Genomic DNA, 24,855 nt, shown 5'->3' with positions numbered 1-24,855 from the left:
AACCAAGTGTGAAAGATTGTGTAAATGTTTTACAGTAAGGCCAAGCACGAGGCTGTGCGCTTTAATTATCTGTCTGTATGTCACTGGAAAACATTTAGGCACATTTGAATAGAGGAGGGTGTTTCTTTGTGTTTCCTAGTAAGCAGTTTTTGTCACTTACTTTGTGCGTGAAACGTATTTCTGTAGGGAGTTTCCTAAGGAGCCCTGGTGGCGCAGTGGTTAAGCGCTTGGCTGCAGTTATAGATTGAATTATATCCCCTCAAAATATGTGTCAACTTGGCTAGGCCAGGATTTCCAGTAGTGTGTGGTTGTCATGGATTGAATTGTTTCCCCCAAAAAATATGTGTCAACTTGGTTAGGCCATGATTCCCAGTATTGTGTGGTTGTCCTCCATTTTGTGATCTGATGTAATTATCCTCCATTTTGTGAGGTGTTGTAAATTCTAGCCTCTATGCCTGTGGCTATGGTCGCATTTGGGAGTGAGTTGTCCATTATGTTAATGAGGCAGGATTAGGGTGGGATGTATCTTGAGTCACTGAGTTACTAGAGGGTGTGACTCCAGTCACCACCCTTACCACCCTTACTCAAGTCAGGCCCTTACTTGAGTCCTACCTTTTTTACAAGAGTTAAAAGGAGAGAGCAGCAAGCAGAGATAGGGACCTCACTACCCCCAAGAAAGAAGAGCTGGGAATGGAGCTCGTCCTTTGGAACTGGGGTCCCTGTGCTGAGAACCTCCAAGAAGCAGGAGAAGCAGAGAGAGAGCTGTAACACTGGAGATGGCACAAAAGGATGAGAAGCAGCAGCAGAGATACTTTGGCAGCAGAACCAGGAGACTGGGTGAGACAGCAAAGGAGCTGACTCACGGGCCAGGAGAGCTGAGCACCCTCGGGCAGGAGGCTTCCTGGCAGAGTGGAGTGCCTCTGGGTACTATCAGCAGAGCTAAAGAGCTTTGTAACACTTGCCCAAGCAGGGCAGGGCCAGGCCAAGGAGCCTTAGAAGAGGCTGCCCTGATTGACAACTCTCCTCCAGAGCCGACAGAGAGAGAGACTTCCCCATGAGCCAGCTTTCTGAATTTGGACTTCTAGCCTCCTAAATTGTGCAAAAATAAATTTCTCTTTGTTAAAACCATTCATTTGTGGTATTTCTGTTATAGCCCAAAAAACAAACAAACAAGACAAAAACCCATTGCCGTCGAGTCGATTCTGACTCATAGCGACCCTAGAAGACAGAGTAGAACTGCCCCCACAGAGCTTCCAAGGAGTACCTGGTGGATTCGAACTGCCGACCTTTTAGTTAGCAGCCCTAGCCCTTAACCACTATGGCACCAGGCTTTCCGGCACTAGCTAATTAAGACAGCTGTTAACCAAAAGACGGCAGCGTGAACCTACCAGCTGCTCTGCAGGACGAAGAGCTGGTGATCTGGGCTGTAGATGGCAGCCTCGGGAACCCGCGCTCTCGTCCGTCCTGGAAGGTTGCTGTGAGCTGGAACTGACCTGACGACTATGGTTTTTTTCAGGTGTTTCATCGCGTCTTCAGTGTAAATCTGTAGCTCTCCGTGTGGCTCTGAGTCGGAATCAACTCCACGGCTGTTGGCTTTCGGTTTGTGTATGTGTGGATTTAAGTAAGAGCAAATTGCATTACATGCTTTGAGGAAAAAATATTTTTTAAGGTATTAAAAATGTTTCTTATCTCATAAGAAACGTTTATTTTTTCTCCTTATCTAATACTTAGGTTTTCATTAAAGTAAAACCTTTTGTTTTCATGAAAATACAGAAGTAAAATCTGGCTAGATGTATTTAGATAATATTTTTAAATAATTTGAATCAAAATTTTAATATTTCAAATTCAAAATAAAATTTAAGCTTTTAAAAATCTTCCACTTGTTATAAGTTCACAAATAATTGCTCAAAAATATTGGATTTTATCTCCGTATTATTATAATCGAGCTCTCTCTGTATCTCTCCATACGTACCATAATGGATAAATGGCCAGGAATGCAACAGTAGATTTAAAGCGAAATAAAACAAAAGTCAGCACAAGGAAAGATAATCCGTCTCCTGACAAGAGACCTTCTTTCTCCCATCCTACCAGGGAAGGCCTGGCTGTGAGCATGCTCAGATCCGTGGGAGGCACCGAAGTTGCTAGATTAGAGCTCCTTCGGAGGTATAAGGATACGTCTAATAACTCAGTTGCTGTAAATCCGTGGTTACATTCCTGGGACTCAACATCTCTGCAAGCCTCAGGTTGATGGCAATGTTCTTTCTACTTCATTTCATCCTCCTGTTTGATGCCAAAGGTAAGAATGCTGCCTTTTCGCCTTAAATGAGTGCACTTCCAGAAAAACACCCTATTTCTCTTTGGTTCTGCCATAGCTGTAATAGGTTCATTGTGGTGTTTGACAAATAGCAAGCTTGCGTTGTCCTTACTGTTAATTGTTGGAGTCCCACACCTCCTGGCAGTTTCTAGATGCAACAGACTTTTCACATGCGTTTGCCTTTATCTGTTACTAAAACTGCAGGTGAGATAGCTTTTTAAAAAACGATGCTGAACATATCAATTTTTATGGAGAAAATATATATTTTTGGTATTTGAAAAAGAATGACAGTAAATTAAAATTTTGTTTGATGAAATGTTAACCTGTTGAAGTAAATCCATAAAATGTGTGTAATTGTTGGTGAACTACTATGTTTCATTGTTCACATAAACTGGGAACGACAAAACCACCGACAAACGCAATACTTTCTCTGAAAGTAAAGTATCTAAAGTAAAAATCATTACAAATTTTCAAGAGTGCATCTATTTAGGTAACTTTTCTTTTTAATTCTGGGGAATTTTTCTTTCAGTCACACTGCTAATTTTCAAATTAGTGAGATTCTTATTAGAAAGCTAGAAAAAAATAGAACCTGCGTTTTCACCTGGTTTTAAAGAAGGAAATAGACTTGTGAACTTGTACACTTCTGAGTGAACAATCTTGTCATCACACACGAGGCACGCTGGGTGTTTCTCATTAGTATTCAGAATGTATCTACTGTAGTTCATAGTTTTTCTTAAGGGTATCTGATAAACCCCTGAGAATACAAGTTAGAATACGAAATTATTTTTTTGAAAAATTCATTTTGGGTTTTAAAAATACTCGATTTTATTAAGTGGAATATTTTTATCCAACGGAATATTTTTAATCTTGAGATAAAATTCAATATTTATGAGCAATTATTTATGATTAAAATATATTTATAATTAAAAGATTTTAAAAATATTTCAATTTTATTTTGAGTTTGAAATGATACTAAAACTTTGTTTCAGATTATGTAAAAATATTATTTCAATAGACCGAGCAGGATTTTACTTTTGCATTCTAACCTCTCTTAATGAAAAGTATTAGCTAAGGGAAACAATCTGTGAACTCATTTTGCTTGAAATACAGTTGAGGAAGCAGTCTAGTTCATCGATTAAGCCTTCAGAAGTTCACGTCCTAACCACATTTGTAGTATTAAACTTCATAGGATTTTTAGTAAAAAGACAGCTGAAAAGTAGGTTCTTAGATTCAAGGCACTTCATAAACGTTCTCTGTGCCCTTAAAAAATTCTTTAATATACAGCAATGTAACTCTAGTTAACCAATTTTATCATAGGGTCACTATGAGTCAGAATTGACTCGACGGACGGCAACAGGTTTTTTTCTTTGTTTATTGCCTTTATTTGTACTTATACATTTAATTGATTTGGCTTAAAACCTTTATCAGATAGAAATAATCTATTACTTAACTAACGTTTCATGATGTACCATAGTGTAACAGTGCTCTTCAAAATAAAAGAAAGAAAATTTAAACAAATGCTTTTGTTTGTACTTTTCTTGTTATTGCTATGTAAATGTCATATCTGAGATTCATACTGTACCCAGTGCCCAGTGCCATCGAGTCAGTTCCGGCTATAAAAAAAAAAAAAAAAAAAGTATATAACCTGGTAAATATTTATCAATTCATTATCATTCTCCAGAAATTTTTCTTTTCTAATTTTACTTTACTCTTGATTGCAAATTTAAATCTTTACATTGAAAATGACTTATTTTCAGAGAAGGGCGTATTAGTTAAAGGCTTCAGTATTCTACTCCTAGTTATAAAAGTAATAAGCATTTGCCATATAATTAGTAAAGCTTTTTTTCACAATAAAATTATATACGCTTGAAGTGACAAAGCTCACAGTAACCAAAGAAAAACCACTGAGGATTTATGTAAGGATAAGAGTTGCTTTTTAAATGCCAATAGTTGTGCTCAGTGGGTCTGGGTGGTTGTGATCAGAACTTAAGCTAGATCCAGACAAAATGAAGTCAGGAACGATAGGATTGTCTGTTCTCCAGGACCACCCTCGAGTATTTAAAAAATGGGTGATATTCACTCTCTTAACTACTGACATTACTTGATAATTAAAGGTAACATATCTTTTACTTGTTATTGCTTTCTACAAGTACTTTATCAATTGGGATTCACTTGGTATTCTTGTTAACCAGCCTCGTGCCCCTCCCACACACACACACACACACACAAAGTCATTTTTTATGGACTAATTAGGGACAACATTGCAAACCAAACACATTGGTTTATAAGGAAAAATAAAAGCACAAAGTACTGAGAATGCCACTTGGTAACTACCAGTTGCTACTTGTTCAAATAATTTCCAAACCATCAAAAGCTGCCCTCACACCCCAAAGCAGAGCCGGAGCCCAGAGGCGTTGGGAAGTTAGCAGTCTTTTACTGCCCTCTAGTGGACATTGACTAAGGCTCCACTTGGACCGTCCTTTCCAAGTGGTGGCGGTACCACAGGGTGCTCTGTCTTGAGAAAATTTTCACGCAATTGTATCCATGCTGCCAGTAGCTGTGGAAGTCAATTACATTTCGGCCAGTCATACTGAGGGGATACAGCAGCACCACGAATGGAAAAGAGCTTGCCTGTTTCAGGTCTGAATTGAGCAGAAAGATGGAGAATCCAGAAGGGAAAACCATTCAGGACAGGACACAGCTGACGACAGATGTTGACTCAGTCGCTCATCTTACTGTGAATAATTACGACCGGATGTAATACAAGAGCTTGAGGACGCTCATTTAAAGGCACAAAATTGTCTGCTACCTGAATTTTAGAGAGGACATTGGGATGCTGATTTGATATGAGTTAATACTGAGAAATGGCACATTTATCCTGGAAGATAAAACAAAACAAACAAAAACCAGCTGTCATTGAGTTGATTCCGACTTATAGCGACCCCACACGGTTTCCAAGGCTGTGATCTTTATGGAAACAAACTGCCACATCTTTCTCCCTTGGAGCTGCTGGTAGTTTCGAACCGCTGACCTTTCGGTTAGCAGACAAGTGCTTTGTCCACGGCACCACCAGGACTCCTATCCTGGAAGACAGTGGCCCAAACGAAGGTTCAGTTACCTGAAAACAGTCTTGTGTACATAGTTGTTCTTGTTATTAGGTGCTGTGGGGTCAATGTTTTACTCTCAGCGATTCCGTATGACAGAGTAGGAGGGTGACATTGGGTTTTCTAGGCTATAATCTGTATGGGAGCAGATTGCAGGTCTTGCTTCAAAAAATGCCTGTGGGTGGGTTTGAACCACCGGCCTTTCAGATAGCAGTCGGCTGTGTAACCGTTGATGAATGCAGACAGTTTTTAGGAGTGTGTATCAATGTGAGAACCCACAATAGTTGCGTTTACTTAATTTGTAAATATATGCCTTAAAATGTAGCAGGAAAATGAACATGCTTGATTGACATGAGAAATAATAGTGAAATTAGAGGCACAGTGATCCGAGAATGAAGACAAAGCCTTTATCCACGTGGCATCTAGTTCTCACCCGGGCACTTGGAGCTGTTGAGAATGAATTCTCAGAGAAAAAAAATAAAGTTTGCAGAAAGAGCCAACATTGTTAAATACCTTCCCCCAAACCAAAATAAGGCGACTGATTCACTGCTCATGTGACGAGCAGGTGTTGGATTAAGATTAAATTGAAGAAATTGACTTTGTTACTAAGTGAAATGCCTTGAAAACATTTTCAACAGGATTGACAAAATTCTAGACTTCTTTTCTTACCCCTCTCTCCTTCCACTGTTCCTCTGACTTGGGTCCCTTACCTCTGTTCCTGTTTACACCTCCCTCCTCGTTCCCCCGACCCCACTGTTGCTCTCTTCTTAGTTTAGCTTCCCACCACACTTATGCTCTACTCCTTACCTAAGGGAGCCCTGGTGATGAAGTGGTTAAGCGCTTAACTGCTAACCAAAAGGTTGGTAGTCCCAATCCACCAGCTGCCACTTATAAACCCTATGGGACAGTTCTACTCTGTCCTGTAGGGTCACAATGAGTCAAAACTGACTCAACAGCAATGGGTTCTTTACCCAAGGAGCCCTGGTGGTGCGGTGGTTAAGCACTCAGCTGCTAACCGAAAGGTCGTCGGTTCAAACCTGCCAGCTGCTCCAGGGGAGAAAGACCTTCTGTAAAGATTACAGCCTTCGAAATCCTGTGGGGGCAGCTCTACTCTGTCCTATAGAGTCTCTGTGAGTTGGAATTGACTCAGTGGCAATGGGTTTCGGTCTGGTTTGGACTCCTCACCTTTGCACAGGTCTCTCAGGTCCCTCCTGGTCTCTCTGTCCACCATTTCTACATCCCTCCCTCTTGCTGTCATTTCCGGAAATCCTTCTCTTTCTGTCTTCTTGCCTCTGCTTTTCAGCCGCCTTGCTCTCTGAGCTGTTCTCTTCTTTTTCCTCTGCTCTGCTTTGTCTCACCTACACTCTTTTCTCTCTGATGATCAGCATGCCCTTTCATTTCTACCTTGAGATATCTATCCCCTAATCCCCCCCCCCGCCCCCAGGTATTCCTCTACTCCAGTTGTCTCCTGTCCATTCTTACTTTCTGGGTCTTCCTGTATCTTTCTTGTATCCCCTTTTGTGGCGCTCATTGTGTTGTTAGCTGTCACCAAGTTGGCTGACTCTTGGCGACCTTAAAGATATCAGAACGAGATGTTGCCCAGTGCTGCACCATTCTTGTGATCGCTGGGTGTTTAAGTCCACCGTTGCAGCCACTGTGTCAGTCCATCTCGTTGAGGGCCTTTCTCTTTTTTGTTGACCCTATACTTTGCCAGGCATGATGTCTTCCTCCAGTAACTGATCCCTCTGATAACATGTCCAAAGTACTTGAGACAAAGTCTTACCATTCTCACTTCTGGGGAGCATTCTGGTTGTACTTTTTTCAAGACAGATTTGTTCATTCTTCCAGCAGCCCATGGTATATTCAATATTCTTCGACAACACCGTAATTCAAGGGCCTCAATTCCTCTTCAGTCTTCCTTATTCATTGTCCCACTTTCGTGTGCATATGAGACAAATGAAAACACCATGGCTTGGGTCAGGTGCACCTTAGTCTTCAACGTGACATCCTTGCTTTTTAACACTTTGAAGAAGCCTTTTGCAGCAGATTTGCCCATTGCAATGTGTTCTTTTGATTTCTTGACTGCTGCTTCCATGAGCATTAATTGTGGATTCAAGTAAAATGAAATCCTTGACAGCTTCAATCTCTTCTCCATTTGTCATGATGTTGCTGACTGGTCCAGTTGTGAGGATTTTTGTTTTCTCTATGTTGAGGTGTAATCCATACTGAAGGCTGTGGTCTTTGATCTTCATTAGTAAGTGCTTCAAATCCTCTTCACTTTCAGCAAGCAAGGTTGTGTCATCTGCATAATGCAGGTTGTTAACGAGTCTTCCTCCAATCCTGATCCCCCGTTCTTCTTCATATAGTCCGGCTTCTCGGATTATTTGCTCAGCATACAGATTGAATGGGTATGGTGAAAGGATACAACCTTGACAAACACCTTTCCTGACTTTAAACCACTCAGTATCCCCTTGTTCTGTCCGAACAACTGCTTCTTGATCTGTGTACAGGTTCCTCATGAGCACAATTAAGTGTTCTGGAATTCGCATTCTTCACAATGTTACCCATAGTTTGTTATGATCCACACAGTCAAATGCCTTTGCATAGTCAATAAAACACAGGTAAACATACTTCTGGTATTCTCTGCTTTCAGCCAGGATCCATCTGACATCAGCAATGATATCCCTGGTTCTACGTCCTTCTCTGAATTCGGCTTGAACTTCTGGCAGCTCCCTGTTGATATACCGCTGCAGCCGTTTTTGCATGTTCTTCAGCAAATGTTTACTTGTGTGTGATATTAATGATACTGTTCAATAATTTCTGCTTTTGGTTGAATCACCTTTCTTGGGAATAGGCTTAAATAGGGATCTCTTCCAATTAGTTGGCCAGAGAGCTGTCTTCCAAGTTTCTTGGTGTAGATAAATGACCACTACCAGTGCTGCACCCATTTGTTGAAACATTAAATTGGTATTCTGTCAGTTCCTGGAGGCTTGTTTTTCACCAATGCTTTCCGTGCAGCTTGGATCTCTCCCTTCAGTACCATCGATTCCTGATCATATGCCACCTCCTGAAATGGTTGAACGTGGACCAGTTCTTATTAGTACAGTGACCCTATGTATTACTGCCATTTTCTTTTGATGCTTCCTGAGCCATTTAATATTTTTCCCAATATCGTAACTTGAGGCTTGAATTTTTTCTTCAATTCTTTTAGCTTGAGAAATGCAGAGTGTGTTCTTCCCTTTTGGTCTTCTAACTCTAGGCCTTTGCACATTTCATTATAATACTTTACTTTTTCTTCTCGAGCTGTCCTTTGAAATCTTCTATTCAGCTCTTTTACTTCATCATTTCTTTTCACTTTAGCGGCTCAACTTTCAAGAGCAAATTTCGGAGTTTCTTCTGACATCCATTTTGGTCTTTTCTTTCCTGTCTTTTGATGACCTCTTGCTTTCTTCACGTATGATGTCCTTGACGTCATTACATAACTGGCGTGGTCTTTGGTCATTATTGTTCAATGTGTCAAATCTATTCTTGAGATGATTTCTAAATTCAGGTGTGATATACTCCAGGTTGTACTTCAGCCCTTGTGGACTTGTTGTAATTTTCTTCAGCTTCAACTTGAACTTACATATGAGCAATTGATGGTCTGTTCTGCAGTCGGCCCCTGGCCTTGTTCTGACTGATGATACTGAGCTTTTCCATCGTCTCTTTCCACAGATGTAGTCGATTTGATTCCTGTGTATTCCATCTGGCAAGGTCCATGTGTGTAGTTGCTGTTTATGTTGCTGAAAAAAAGGTTTTTCCAGTGAAGAACTTGTTGGTCTTGTGAAATTCTATCATGTGATCTCTGGCATCATTTCTATCACCAAGGCCATATTTTCCAACTACCAATCCTTCTTTGTTTCCGACTTTCACATTCTAAACACCAGCAATGTCAATGCATCTGGACTGCATGTTTGATGAATTTAGGCTGCAGAAGGTGGTAAAACTCTTCAGTTCCCTCACCTTTGGCCTTCGTGGTCGGTGTGTAAATTTGAATATTTGTATTAACTGGGCTTCCTTGTAGGTGTACGGATATTATCCTATCACTGACAGTGTTGTTCTTTAGGACAGATCTTGAAATGTTCTTTTTATGATGAATGCAGTGCCATTCCTTTTCAAGTTGTCATTCCTGGCATAGTAGACCATATGATTGTCTAATTCAGAGTGGCCAATACCAGTCCATTTGAGCTCGGTAATGCCTAGGATATCAATCTTTATGCATTCCATTTCATTTTTGACAATTTCCAATTTTCCTAGATTCATACTTGCATACATTCCGTGTTCTGATTTCTAATGGGTCTTTGCAGCTGTTTCTTCTCGTTTTGAGTCGTGCCACATCAGTAAATGAAGGTCCTGAAAGCTTGACTCCATCCACTTCATTAAGATCGACTCTACTTTGAGGAGGCAGCTCTTCCCCAGTTGTATTTGGAGTGCCTTCCAGCCTGGGGGTTCATCTTCTGGCACTATGTCAGACAATGTTCTGCTGCTATTTATAAGGTTTTCACTGACTAATTATTCTCAGAAGTAGGCTTCCGGGTCTTTCTTCCTAGTCTGTCTTAGTCTGGAAGCTCAGCTGAAACCTGTCCTCCATGGGTGACCCTGCTGGTATTTGAATACCAGTGGCATAGCTTCCAGCATCACAGCAACACACAAGCCCCCACAGTATGACAAACTGACAGGTGTGTGGCGATAGTAAAGTAGAGGGTCAGCGAAAAAGAGGAAGACCCTCAATGAGGTGGACTGACACAGTGGATGCAACAACGGGCTCAAACATAACAAGGTTGAGAGAATGGTGCAGGCTCAGGCAGTTTTTCATTCTGTTATATGGAGGGTCTCTAAGAGTGGGAACCAACTCAACAGCACCTAACAACAAGAGCATGATAGGAGAGGGACCCCTGGTGGTGCAGTGGTTAAAGCACTCAGCTGCTAACCAAAAGGTTGAAACCACCAGCTGCTCCACGGGAGAAAGCCGTGGCAGTCTGCTTCCATAAAGACTTACAGCCTTAGAAATCCTGTGATGCAGCTTTAGTCTGTCCTATAGGGTCACTTTGAGTGAGAATCGACAGTAGGGTAGTAGGTTTGAATTTGTTAGGTTTGATAGGAGAAAGGAGCCCTCGTGAATCAATGGTTAAGCACTTGACTGCTAACCAGAACTTCAACGATTCAAACCCACCAGCAGCTCCATGGAAGAAAAGACTCAGCGATCCTCATTTGTAAAGATTACAGCCTAACAACCCCACAGGGGCAGTTCTACTCTGTCCTACAGGGTTGCTATGAGTCAGAATCGACTCAACAGTACACAACAACAACAACAGCAATGGCAGGAGAAGCCTCAGAGTGGAAAGGCAAGGTCAGCACACCTGTGTGCAGGTGACAGCCCTGACCCTCCCTAGCGTCTGGTATCCAGCATGCCAAATCACCTCCCAGCCTTATCCGGAAAGTTGCCGTAATTATAGAGTTTCTAAGAACCACTTGTGATGGTGTTAAATAAATTCATTCTGGTACTCCAGCCCCAAAGATCCCATCCAGCTAGAGTGGGGCTTGGGCTCTGCACAGGAGGAAGACCTCAGGTAATTCTAGTGCAGCTCCCCCAGTGGGTCAGGCCTCTGGAAGCATGGGCAATGCCGTGTGTTGTTGTTAGTTGCCGTCAAGTCAATTCCTTGCTTCTAAGGAGCATCCTGGTTGTACTTCTTCCAGGACAGGTTTCTTCCCTCTTTTGGCAGTCCATGGGGTGGTCAACATTCTTCGCCAGCACCACAAATCAAAGGCGTCAGTTTTTCCCCATGTGAAATGCTGATTTTTTGTTTTCTTCTTTTTGAGGGCTGGGATTGTTAATTGGGCCTAGCTGGATTATTTAACACTCATCAATTCTACTTGAAAAGATTTTGTTGTTGTTGTTGTTGTTGTTTTTAATTTGGGGGTTATCAGGACAAATTAGGATCCCTGGTGGTGCAGTGGTTAAGAGCTATGGCTGCTAACTGGAAGGCTGGCAGTTCGGTTCCACCAGCCGCTCCTTGGAAACCCTGTGGGGCAGTTCTACTCTGTCCTATAAGGTTGCTATAAGTCGGAATCAACTTGATGGCAATGGGTTAGGGGTTATAATTAATATGCAGGTTTGACAGTAGAGTAGTCTTGATGTTAATTACCATTCTTTCCTTTAGAGGAAAGAGAGCCTAGTGGCACAGCAGTTAAGCGCAGCTGCTAACCCAGAGGTTGGTGGTTCAAACCTACCCAGTGGCCCCATGGGAGAAAGACCTGATGATCTGCTCCCGTAGGATTACAGCCGAGAGCACCCCGTGGGGCAGTTCTACCCGTCACATGTGGTTGTTAGGAGTCCGCGTCGACTAGATGGCACCTAACAACAACAGCCTTTAGTGGAAATTACGAAACCACAGACACAAGTAGCTAGGGAAGAGTCACTTCTGGTTTGGGGCAAGGTTCTCGTTCTCGTTCATCACCTATTTTTCATTACCCACTTTTTGTTTGTTTGATTCTGGTTCAGCTGGTGGATATTGTGCTGGTCATTTAGCTATAGCAGGGCAAGGGGACGAATTGCAGATTCTTCTCCCCTTTATTTCTCTCTTTTTCTCTCTCTCTTTCCCCTTTTCCCTCACTCTCTGCCTTCTCACTTAACTCACTCTTTCTCAGGCTCTTTTCTTTCCCTTCCTTCTCTTTTCTCTCTTTCTCACTCCCTCTCTCCCTCCCTCTCTCTCACTTATTCTTTCTCTCATTTTCTCTCTCCCTCACTCCTTTCTTTATCCCTCTCCTCTCTCTCTCTCCTTTCTCTCCCCCCTGCTTTGTTCACACCTTGCCTGAGACTCTCCCTCTCAACCACATAGGCTAAAAGTAGTATAACTATTGCTGTGGATATTTCTAGTCCTACCACCTTTTCATATAAATCCATGAAATATAAGAAATTCAGAAGATATTGATTCTCTTCCATTCTGCCTTTGAGGGCCACTGAAAAACGTATTCCCTCACACACCTGAAATTCTGACTGAGGGTGAGATGGGAGAGTCTTCACATAAACTTACTTACAGGCAGGAAAAGTATGACAATCCACACTTGGTATTGCTGGCAAATTCTGTCCCCTTGTCCAGAAGCCACTTCTTTTACAGTTGCTTCCTGTTTCTCACTTAAAAATGCCATTCCTGCTGTCATCGCTATAGCTAAAATTGTCTACTTGGAAAAATAAACTGAGCGCTCAGGGTTGTACATACGCCATTATTTTTGTCCATGGTATGTGTGAAATTTATTTTGCCCATGGTATGTGCGAATTTTATTTTGTCCACTGCACGTGTGAATTTTAAAACCTTCACAAAGGGTGAAGCACGAGGAAATTACAGGGAAGCCTGTGAGAGCTGGAACGTGACGGGGCTGCCTTGTTTTTCCAGGTCTTCCAAGTTTTCCACCTTTGACAGGGTGCAGTCTTACCACTTTTCTATTGCTCTCTATTAGTGGAAAATAAAGTAAAACCTGGAAAGCCAGAGCCTGTGCAAGGCGGAAACCTGTCAGAGAAGGAAAACTCGTCAGGTGTTTATAAGGTAGGATCCGTATTTGCATTTTCCTCCTTTGACAGGTTTCTGCTTACACACCGTCCGTTTCCAGGTTTCACTATACCTACTTTGCGACCTGATTCCCAGACATGCAGCGTATAGGACAATAACCCAGGGCAGGCACCTTACTCCAAGCTATGTAGGGTCCGCCTACAAAGTAGGAGAGACCCAACCACCTCTCCTCTTCTGGCTGCTGAATTCTCGCTAAGAAGTCAACACTGAAAAAAGAAAAGAAAGAAAACCATAGCACTGACAATAACAAAAGGAAAATGAGCATAAAGTGTCTCTGTGCCCTAACTCACGATGAAGCTGGATCTAACATGTGGACACCAAGATGTGGCTTGTTCTCCTGACACAAATTATTACTAAAGTGCCATGTGCTCCCCACCCCCACACATGGGGACCTGGGTGCATGTGGCCCCACTTTGCAAGGAGCCCTGGTGGCGCAGTGGTTAAGTGCTTGGCTGCAAACTGAAAGGTTGGCGGTTCATACCCACCAGCCTCTTTTGCCGGAGAAAGATGTGGCAGTCTGCCTCTGTAAAGATTACAGCCTGGGAAACCCAACGGGCAGTTCTACCCTGTCCCATGAGGTTGCTGTGAGTAGGAAGTGAGTGATGGCAACAGATTATTTGGGGGGGGCCAATTTTGGAAACAACGTTGCTTTCTCTGAAAATGTTAAGTTTAATCAACAATTTTGAGTCATGTCTTATGTGAGAAAGGAGCCCTGGATGCACAACGGCTAAGCACTTGGCTGTTAACCTAAAGGTTATTAGTTCAATCCCACCCTGCAACTTTGCAGGAGAAAGGCCTGGCCATTTGATTACAGCCCAGAAAACCCTATGGGATGGTTCTGTTGTGTCATATGGTGCCCCCATGAATCGGAATGGACTCAACTGCACCTAACAACAACATGCTACGTGATGACAGCTTTTTCAACCATTGAGAGAATCAAAGTTAATAAAATAAATTTCCTTCCATTAGGTGGGGCACACAAACTATGGGAAAAAGATAGAAAATAGCTCTCATTACAACACAATGTGATAAATACTACAATAAAAGTATGGGCAAGATGCTTTGGGAAGAAAAAAGGGAAAACATGAACTCTAGAGTGGTCTTGGAGAGGTTGGTAGAGTCTTCACAGAGATGACTTCTGAGATCAACCTCGAAGAAGGTAGAGGTGGATGAGAAGAAAATGGCATTTCGGGTAGAAAAAACCACAGATTCTAACGTCACGACTGGTGAAGAACATTGAATATACAGGAGCTCTGGTGGCGCAACGGCTCCGTCATTTGAATCCACCCAGTAGCCACTTGGGGGAAATAGCTGGCGATCTTCTCCCATAAAAATTGTGGGCTAGAAAACCCTAAGGGGCAGTTGTACTCTGTCACGTGGGGTGGCTACGAGTCAGAATCGACTCCATAGCACACAACAGCAACAACAACAGCAACAGAGTGAAAAGGCAAGCTGCAGAGAAGAAGATACTTGCAAAGGACTTGTGTCCAGAATATATATCCGCACCGTCTACAAATCAATAAGGCAATGATGAACAGTAAATAGAAAATGGGCAAGAGACTTGATTAGATACTACACAAGAGGGTCTCCAAATGGCCAGTAAAATATCTGCTGAAAAGGCAGTAAATCGGATCAGTAGTCAGGGAAATGCAAACTAAAGCCACAATAATATACCAGTGCAGAAGGCCAGAATGACCGTAATTGAAAAACCAACCAGCAAACTGATGATACAGTGTTTGGTGGGGCTGTGAAGCTACGGGAACTCTCACACGCTGGTGAGGATGTTAACCTGCATGATCACTTTGCCAAACAGTCTGTCCTTACCTGCTAAACGTGAAGGTCCACAATTTCACTTCTAGGTATTTGCCTGTAGGAATACATGCACGTGTACACCAAGAGGCGCGTGTAAAAATATTCATAAAAACATTATTCTTCATAGCCTGGAACTGGAAACAATCCAAATATCCTTGAAAAGTAAGATTAAAAATCGTGACGTATTCATTGATGGCGTACTATGTTAATGGTGGTGACTTTCTTTTTTAAGAGAATCTCTTAATTTTATTACAGTCGAATATAGCAATCTTTTCTTTCACGGTTAGTGCTTTTTGTTAATCCTTAAAATCCCCACTCTGAAGTCATAATATTTCTTCCAGAATTGTTACTGTTTGAACTCTCACACTTAGATCTATAAGGAGCCCTGGTGGCGTGAAAGTTAAGTGCTCAGCTGCTGACTAAAAGGTTGGCAGTTTAAACTTCCCAGCCGCTCCGTGGGAGAAAAGACTTGGCAATCTTCTCCCGTAAAAACTGCAGACTAAGAAACCCTATGGGGCAGTTCTACTCTGTCCTGTAGGGTCGCTGTGAGTTGAAATCGACCTGACAGCACACAACAACAACATTGAGGTTTATACTCCACTTAGAGTTGGCCACCTTGCCCCGCTACCCCGTTGTGTCACTTGGTAGGAAATCAAATGTTCATATGTGTGTTTGTCTTTTTCCAAACTTTCTATTCTGTTCCATTGGGTTTTTTAAAAATCTTTCCATGAATATCGTACTGTTTTAATTATTGTAGCTTTTTTGTAAGTCTTGATATACAAATAACTAGACCTCTTGCCCTTGTTCCCATCCTCGAAAGTGTCTACGCTCTTCCTGCACTTTTGTATTACCACAAACGTGCCTTTTAGATTCAGCTTATCCATTCCTACACACACACACCACACACACTCATGGACACACGCACATTCATACATACACACAGACACTCATACAGGCACCACACACACACACACACTCATACATGCACACACCCGTAAACATACACACACATACACACACAATGATGCTTAAACACACTCACACACACAAACATGCACACTGGGGGTATTGCTTTGAATCTGTAGAGCAATTTGAGGGAAGCATGAATGTCTTTAAAATACTAGATTTTCTATTTATTTACGCCTTTTATGTCTCTCAACAACTTTATACACTTTGCATAAATGTTTTGCGTATTTTAGATATTTTCCTAGATATGTGGCCCTCTTGAAGCTGTAGTAAATGTTAGCACTTTTTAAACACTTGCTTAAACATTGTTGCTGATATATGGAAATACAGTTGAGTTACAGAAACCTTGTTAAACTCACTCATTCTAACAACTTCTCTGTAAAAGAGCTTGGATTTTTTATGTTCACAATCATATCACTCATGATTGACGACTGCTTTATTTTCTCCCCTCCAATAATTATGTTGTAGTGTTTGGGTGTGCCCGCCAGTTGATTTCAACTGACTCATAGTGACCCTGGCGACCCTAGAGGGCAGAGTAGCGCTGCCCCACGGGGCTCCCAAGGCTATAAATCTTCGCAGAAGCAGATGGCCAGGTGTTTTCTTCTGTGGGGCTGCTGGTGGGTCCGAACTGCCAAGCTAGCAGCTGGGCGCTCAATCGTCGCACCACCAGGGCTCCTGAGTTTTCTTAGATCTCTTAAGTCAAGGAAGTTACCTTGTTTTTCGTTTACATGGCTATTTTAAAGTCAGAGTCTGATTTTTCCATCTCTGGGCTCCTGGTCACAGGCAAAGTAAAAGGCAGGTGACATGCTGGGAGAAAGCGGTCGTGGGATACGGAGCAGAGGCCTCACCTCCCGGGGAACCCCGCACCGCTCCCGGCTTTCACGTCCTCACACTGTTCCAGGCGGTGGTTCCAGCCATCGCTGTCAGCACTGAAGGCTTCACCAGCCGCCAGGATGAAGACGTCAGTTTCCTATAAGATGGAATGCCTTCCTTTTAAAGGGCTGTCTTTTCTTCTGTACCAATGTCCCCTCTAATATTATAACAATAAAATACTATTTTTCTAATAAATCATTGTTATTGTTGTTGTGTGCCTTTGAGTCGATTTTTGACTCATAGTGACCCCAAGTGACAGAGTAGAACTACCCCATAGGGTTTCCTAGGCTGTAATCTTAAAAAAAAAAAAAAAAATTACCATATATTATAATTATAATATATAATTATATTATATATTATAATATATAATATAATTATACTACATTATAATAATCATTGATTATTGTAATTAATCAATTAATTTATAATTAATCAATATTTTGATTTTTTTTTTATTAACCAATGATCATTATAATAGATGGTAACTTAGAGTTTTTAAAAAATATCTTAACATGACTAGCAAAAGAGTTTGCATCTCTTTGCAGGTCCCTCTGAATTCTTTGATTTTATTGATGTAAGAAATAACTTGGGAACTCACCACCCCCACCCACTGCCCTCTAGTCAATTCCTACCCACAGTGACCCTATGCCCCAGAACTGCCCCACAGAGTTTCCTAGGCTGCAGTCTTTAAAAGACATAAATTATAATAATTACCACGTATTATAACAACCATCGATTATTATAATACATGATAATTTAGCTTTAAAAAAAAATCCTAATATGACTAACAAAAGAGTTAGCATCTCTTTGCAGGTCCCTCTGAATTCTTTCCCTGATTTTATTGGTCTGAGAAATAGAAAAACTTGGAAACCCACCACCACCAGCCCATTGCCATCAAGTTGATTCCAACTCATAACAACCTTATAGGACCAAGTAGAGCTACCCCATAGGGTTTCCTAGGCTATAATTAAAAAAAAATTTTTTTTAACCCCAGATTACCACATATTATAATAATACTGATTATTATAATACATTATAATCAATGTTTATTATAATTTATGGTAATCCAGGCACCCCAGGTTTTTTTAAACATCCTAATATGACTAACAGAAGAGTTAGCATCTGTTTGCAGGTCCCTTGGAATTCTTTCCCTGATTCTATTGGTCTGAGAAATACAAAAACTTGGAAACCACTGACCTAATATGCAGCAGTGACATTCAGGGAACTGACCAAGAAAAAGGAGACAAAACCTTAAGGAAGTTAAAAAGGGTGGGTGGGCGGGGGGAGAGATCTGGAGAAGGAGGTAAGCCAGGGCAGTGAGACCTCCCAAAGCCCAGGGAAGGAAGTTGCCAAGCTGGGGGAGGGATGGGTGGTGTCAACTGCTGCAGAGAATCTAGTTGGTCAAGGAGGATAAAACACCTGGTGCATTTAGTAACACAGAGGGCGTTAGTGACTCTGGTGAGGAGAATGTTGGGTCAAGACTGAATGCTCTGGGCTGAAGAATGAATGGGTGGTGAGGAAAGGTCCATTCTGCCCAACCACAGGCAGCAGTCTTGGGTGCAGATAAATGTGTAACCGGATAGGACTAGAATTTGGGAGAATTAGGACAAAGAGGGAGGAGCCCTGATGGCACAAAGATTAAGTGCTTGGTTGCTAAATGAAATGGTGGTTCGAACCCACCCAGTGGCTCCAGAGGAGAAAAGACTTGGTGATCTGCTCCCATAAAGATTATAGCCTAGGAAACCCCATGGGGCAGCTCTACCATGTCACATGGGGTCGCTAGGAGTTGGAATTGATTTGATGGCAGTCAACAACATCAACCCCCCAAGAGGGATGTCCCAGGGTGGTGTCAATGATTAACACGATCAACTGCTAACCAAAAGGTTGGAGGTTTGAGTCCACCTAGAGGCTCCTTGGAAGGAAGGCCTGGCAATCTAGTTCTGAAAAATGAGCGACTGCAAACCCTGTGGAGCACAGTTCTACTCTGACACACAGGGCATCCCCATGAGTTAGAGCTGACTCCACCGGGACTGGATGGGACCACACAGGGAAAGAAGAAGTCCTTTTAGGCAGAGCAGACTATGAATCAGACAGGAATTAGCTGAAAGGGCAAGAGGGGGGCAAAGGCAAGGAGGCTTCCCCCTGCACATTTTCCACACCGAGTTTCATCAGGCGGCATCCTGGCCCCCTTACAGCCTCCCTTTCCATGGTCTTCCTTTCTTCACCTGTCATCATGGTCACTCTCTGAGTTCACTGTTCTCGGGCAGGTTTTAGGAAGAAGACAGTCTCTCAAATGGATGCAGACCAAGACAGGTATTTAAATTCTAAAAGAGAAGATTGTAACCTAGAAGAACGCATCCCTACAGGTAAAGTTGAGGCCGTTACCAGTTGCCGTCAAGTCAACTCCAGCTCATGGCAACCCCACGCGTACAGAGTACAGCTGTACTCCCTAGGGTTTTCAGCGGCTTATTTTTCAAAAGTAGATTTCCAGGCCTTTCAGAAGAGAGAGTTTTTGGAAGAAAATATCCTTATGTCCCAGCCACAGCATTCAGGATACGGTGCGTGACCCCCATAAAGGCGCCCAGCCCAAGGGGAACATGGGACCAAAATCCATCATTCATGAGGTTGACATTGGCAATGTGAAATTCTTGGTTTTCCCCCCAGTTTAAATAAACATGCACTGAGCTTCCACCCTGTTCCACATAACAAGAAAACCAAACCGGTCACCATCAAGTTGGTCCCAACTCATAACAACCCTACAGACAGAGCAGAACTGGCCCATACGGTTTTCTGGGCTGTAACCTTTACAGAAGCAGATTGCCAGGTCTTTGTACCGTGGAGCCACTGAGTGGGTTCAAACAGCCAATCCTTTAGTTAACAGTCCAGCACTTCACTGTCATGCCATCAGGGCTCCTTGGTATAACCTTACCTGTAGGAAATACGGGGAATCGGCAAGTGTGTAGAGACCAATGTTTATTAGTGATAACTAGGGACGGATGGGAGGGAGGGGTAAGGGGGGACTTGTTGCTTAGAGGAAGCGTTCTGTTACGGGTGTTGGAAAAATCTAGAAATCGATCGTGGTGATGGGCGAACAACATGGTGAACGTAATGAATGTCACTGAACTGTACATGCAAAAAATGTTAAATGGCAAATGACGGTTACATATATGGTTGCCACACCACCACCACCAGCAAAGACAGTGGGTAGAAAAATATCCCATGGGGGCCCTCTGGTGGCCTCCTCAGGTCAGGGAGGGCCCAGCAGACGCAGCAGCCACCTCAGGTGAGGGTACGTACTGTTGTCTCTGCCTGTCCCCAAGAGAGGGCCAGATGCCTTGCTTTTAAGGGCTTTCCGGGTGTCCCAGGTTACCATGACTAGACAACTAAAGCACAGATAATCCGTTCATCCTCTTCAGCGCTGTCACTAAAGCCTGGCGTGCCCTTGTAATTCAGACACAACACCAGGGCCCGAACTCAAGATGGCGCCTTAACTGGTGGAGGAAGTGTGGCCTTTGCTTGGAGGACTCAGACCTCCCAAGGACAAGTTGTTTTTGTTGGTAGTTGTTGTTGAGTCTATTCTGATTCACGGTGAGCCCATGTGTGCAGGGTAGAACTGCTCCATAGAGTTTTCAAGGCTGCCAACTTTCAGAAGCAGATCGCGAGGCCTGTCTTCTGAGATGCCTCTGGGTGGGTTCAAACCACCAACCTTTTGGCTAATATTGGAGCGCTTAACCTTTTGCCTGATTGTTTAAAATGTTATAATTAAGAAAATTATTCCGAGAAAATGTGCATTGAGAATAACAGCGCGCTGAGCTTCTGTAGCGGTGGTGGGATATTTGGGAAGAGGGTAGTGGTGTTGGTTGTGCAGCATGCTGGACGTGGTCGATGTCACTGAGTTGTACACGTAAAAGATCCCTGAATTGGCAAATGCTGTGTTACATATTTTTTACCACTGTACAAAAAAATAAATAAATAAACCCGACAAACTCAATTCATAAAGTTCTCGTGAAAATTAAATGGCACAGCATGAAAAGAGCTTGGCAACATGAACCTTCCTGATTTCAATTACACAGGATTTTTGTCTGCTCTGTTGTATAGATTTCTTACTGACTGAAGGCAGGACAGTCACTCCTTTGTGCCAAAAAGGATACTTTCCCTGTGGGAATCTTACCAAATGCTTGCCCCGCGCTTTTCACTGTGATGGCGTGAACGACTGTGGAAACGGGGCTGACGAGGAGAACTGTGGTGAGTCTCCCCCATTCAGCGCCATATACACACCTCACCTATGAACTCCCCCAAACTGTGGCTGAATCAAATAATAACTGAAATGAACTAGAAGAGTGACTCATTATTCTGCAGGGAATTCTTCTGTAACACAAACAATTGTTCCCCAACCTATTTGTTGCAAATATTTGTAGTTTCATATTTGTTGTTGTTGGGTGTCGTCAAGCCAGTTTTCAACTCATGGCAACCCTGTGTGACAGAGCAGAACTGCCCCACAGGGTTTCCCAGGCTGTAATCTTTAAGGGAACAGATCGCCTAGTCTTTACCCTGGGGAGCTGCAGGGTGGGTTTGAACCGCCACATTTTTGGTTGGTAGACAAGTGCTTAGCTGTTGTACTACCAGGACTCCTGAGTTTCGTATATAGAGGTTGTTTAGAGCAGAAATATATTGCTGAAAACTGGAGCCCTGGTGGCACGGTGGTTAAGATCTCCGCTGCTAACCAAAATGTTAGCAGTTTGAATCCACCAGGCGCTCTTTGGAAACCCTATGTAGCAGTTCTACTCTGTCCCATAGAGTTGACGTGAGTCAGAATCAACTTGATGGCAATGGGTTTGGGTTTTGTAAAATGTTGTATTTTAAAAACTTTGAAATTATATTTTAAAATTACTTGGATATCCGTATTTTAATTTCGAATGGCTTTCTATATACTCCTGTTGTTGTTGGGTGCCATGGAGTGGATTCCCACTCATAGTAACCCCATGGGACAGAGTAGAACTATCCCATAGGATTTTGTTGGCTGTCATCCTTATGGAAGAAGATGGCCAGTTCTTTGTTTCTCAGAGCTGCTGGGTGCGTTTGAACTGCTGACCTTTCAGTTAGCAGCCGAGCGCTTAACATCGAGCCACCAGGGCTCCCTACCTATCTCTTAATGGCTGATAATTTGACTCAACTGCAAGAAAATAGATAATGTGCAAATGGGCCCACCTAAAGAATTAATTCATTTAAGAGACAAACATTGAGACCTCACCGTGCGCCGGGTGCTCTCTGGCTCGCTGGAACAAGGCAGGCTTAAGGCAGACAAGACCCTTTCCCTCGTGGAGCTCACGTGGACAGTGTGAGCAAGGGGGACAATAAACTTGTAGACAAATAATCTCAGACATGGTAGGTGCTATGGAGCAAAAAACAAACAAAAACAAGACAATGGGAGAGAAAGTGACTTGCGGGGAGGGGTAACTGTAAAGAGACAACCAGAGAAAGCCTGCGCCCATGCCCCCCCCATCCGCCCTCAAGATGATGACATTTGAATTGAGAACTTGAACAGAGTGGACAAGTGTATAAATAGAAGGTGAGGGGTAAGCAGAGGCCAGATCACGCAGGGTCTCACAGACCACTGTGGTCTGAACACTGGGACTGTGTATGTGGTCTGGGAGTCCCTGCGTGGTGCAAACAGCTAATGCCTGCTGACTGAAAGGTTGGAAGTTCAAGCCCACCCAGAGGTCACTTGGAAGAAAGGCGTGGCGATCTACTGAAAAATCAGCCATTGAAAACCCTGTGGAGCACAGTTCTGCTCTGACACACGTGAGATCGCCATGAGTGAGAACCAACCAGATGGTAACTGGTTAGGTTAAGTTATATACAGTCTAATCTAACCTATTTTTCTCCTGAGGAAATGGATTCCAAGAGAGGTTGGCACATCCCGTGGTTAGTCAGTCCCAGAATAGACACTAGATGCCAGGTCTTCCGAATCTGAAAGAATCCCACGTGTTTCCTGCCACATAGCTGCCTCTTCTTCAGCACTGAGCCACTCTCAATCAAAGGGCAGCAACAAACCCAGGAATGTGGCGTCTGTCTCTGCATCTGCTCTCCTGCCCGTGGGGGCTCACACAGGCTTCTGCCCTCACTTCCCGTGGATCACCCTGCTGGTCCTTAGGACGCAGCTTAGGTGTCACCTCCTCCAGAGGCTTTCCCTGAGACACCCTCCCCTACCCTGAAGCTTAGCACCAGTCTAGGACCAGCCCTTTCTCTCTGTCGCCTTAGTTCCCTGGGCGTATCTGCCTGAGCGCCCTGAGTGTGCGCCTGGCCATTGTCTTCACACTGTATTTCTCTCGCTAGACATGAACTCCTTGAGAAGAGTGCTTGGTTTGGGGGTCACCAGGGCCTAGAACAGGAGATTATACAGTAGGTGCTCAATCTGTGCTCGGTGATGGGGCAGCCATCTAGATGCCAATGGGCAAGTGTCTCAAAGTCTTGGCCTTTCCTCTTCACTGTAAAAGAATCAGAGACCATGGGTGTCCACCTACCTCATAAGGGTGTTCTGAACCCAAGTTACATAACCCGCATAAGGGAGTTTATACACGTAGTCCCTGACTTACGATGGGGTTCCATCCCATGACACGGTTGTTAAGTCAGTTCTGACCTAAAGTCAAATACCTCTTTTGTATTATTTTTTAGTTGTCATTATTGTTGCCTTTTCTTAGCAGTATCTTAATAAATTTACTCTTTGAACATCTGCATGTAAACATCTGAGAAAGATAATGTCAGCAAATTACATCCCGCAACATTGTGTGCAGTACATGTTACTAACGATCAGATGTAAAAAAAAAGAAAAAACACGGAACAAAACAGCTGGTTGTAAGTGCAGTTGGCAGTAATTCGAATAGATTATAAGTCTGGGACTACTTGTAATATAATTAAAAGTCTCATTGTAAAAGGAGGACAGAAACTATTGAGGTTATTAATAAGAAATAGAAGCAAGTTAAAGACTGCAGGGATCAAAAGGGCCTGTGGGTAATTTTTTAAGCTTACTTTTTTATTTGTATGGGCTTCAATGTCATACATCATAATTGGCAACTTATAATCTTAATATCACATGCTAAGGTAACATTACTTCAGAATCAGGCCTTTTTTAAAAAAATACGATTAATTACCAAGAAGAGATGGAAACTTGGCAAGAAAGCAGATTATATTCTCTGACAAACTGAGGCAGGGTTATTTCTCTCCACAGGACTAGAAAGCCTTTATTAAAAGAACTTGGTTTTTTGCTCTATCAAAAAGGTCAGGTGACAAATTTTATCAGAACTCACTATATCTACCAATGGCATGGCAGTATGTACACGACAAAAATAAAATTTAGGTTAGATTTTCCTCTCAGGTCCTCAAAAGTAATATCAAACATTAAAAAGGTCAATATTAGATGTAGGTGACATTTTTCAAGACAAATACATTCATGTATAATAATTATATCTTTGCATTGTATATTTTATGATACATTTGCAGTAGAAGTCCCTGGTGGTGCAAACGATTAATGCATGTGGCTGCTGACCCAAAGGATGAAGGTTTGAGTCCGCCCAGAGGTGCCTTGGAAGAAAGGCCTGGCAATCTGCACCTGAAAAATGAGCCACTGGAAACCCTGTGGAGCACAGTTCTCCTCTGACATGAGTTGGAGTTGACTCTAGGGCAACTGGCGTTGGTTCCTTCAAAATATTAGTAATTGTAAAAAAAGCTAAACCTCCAGAATGTGCCGGCTCATGTATTTACGCTTACCTGTTGCCATCGAGTCGGTTCCGACTTGTAGTGACCCTGCGAGACAAAGTAGAACTGCCCCACAGGGTTTCCAGGGAGTGGTGGGTGGATTCGAAGTGCCAACCTTCTGGTTAGCAGCTGAGCTATTAACCACTGTGCCACCCAGGCTTCGTATTTAAGCTTACTCTCTGTGTATTTAAAATAGCTATCACTCTACTTCTTAAACAAATTTTAAAATTTATTTTATTATCAAACTGTTCATACCTTCGTACTGTGATATTCGGTTTATAGAAAGGCTGACGGGTGTTCCTCCGCATTTCACAGGAGACTCCAGTGGATGGGTGACTATATGGGGTGCAGTCCACGGACGAGCTGGCAGTGGGGCAGTCACACAGGAGTGCTGTAAGTGCGTTGGTTCAGACACGCGGTGTCA

The 24,855-nt window shown here is 42.8% G+C and overlaps 1 protein-coding gene across 1 annotated transcript in view; it reads left to right on the top strand.

Annotated features, from left to right (window-relative positions):
- Positions 1 to 2,098: 2,098 nt before the first annotated feature.
- RXFP2 (relaxin family peptide receptor 2) overlaps positions 2,099 to 24,855 on the top strand; it is an 80,824-nt gene continuing 58,067 nt past the window's right edge. The window contains 3 exon segments of the mRNA XM_023547263.2: positions 2,099 to 2,296; positions 20,775 to 20,921; positions 24,747 to 24,824. Of these exon segments, the coding sequence (XP_023403031.2) occupies positions 2,248 to 2,296; positions 20,775 to 20,921; positions 24,747 to 24,824 (274 nt within the window). The 5' untranslated portion in view covers positions 2,099 to 2,247.

This window comes from Loxodonta africana, chromosome 17 (assembly GCF_030014295.1).
Source record: "Loxodonta africana isolate mLoxAfr1 chromosome 17, mLoxAfr1.hap2, whole genome shotgun sequence".
Taxonomy (NCBI): domain Eukaryota; kingdom Metazoa; phylum Chordata; class Mammalia; order Proboscidea; family Elephantidae; genus Loxodonta; species Loxodonta africana.
Note: the sequence above shows the minus strand (reverse complement) of the source record. Positions and strands in the feature narration are given on the sequence as shown.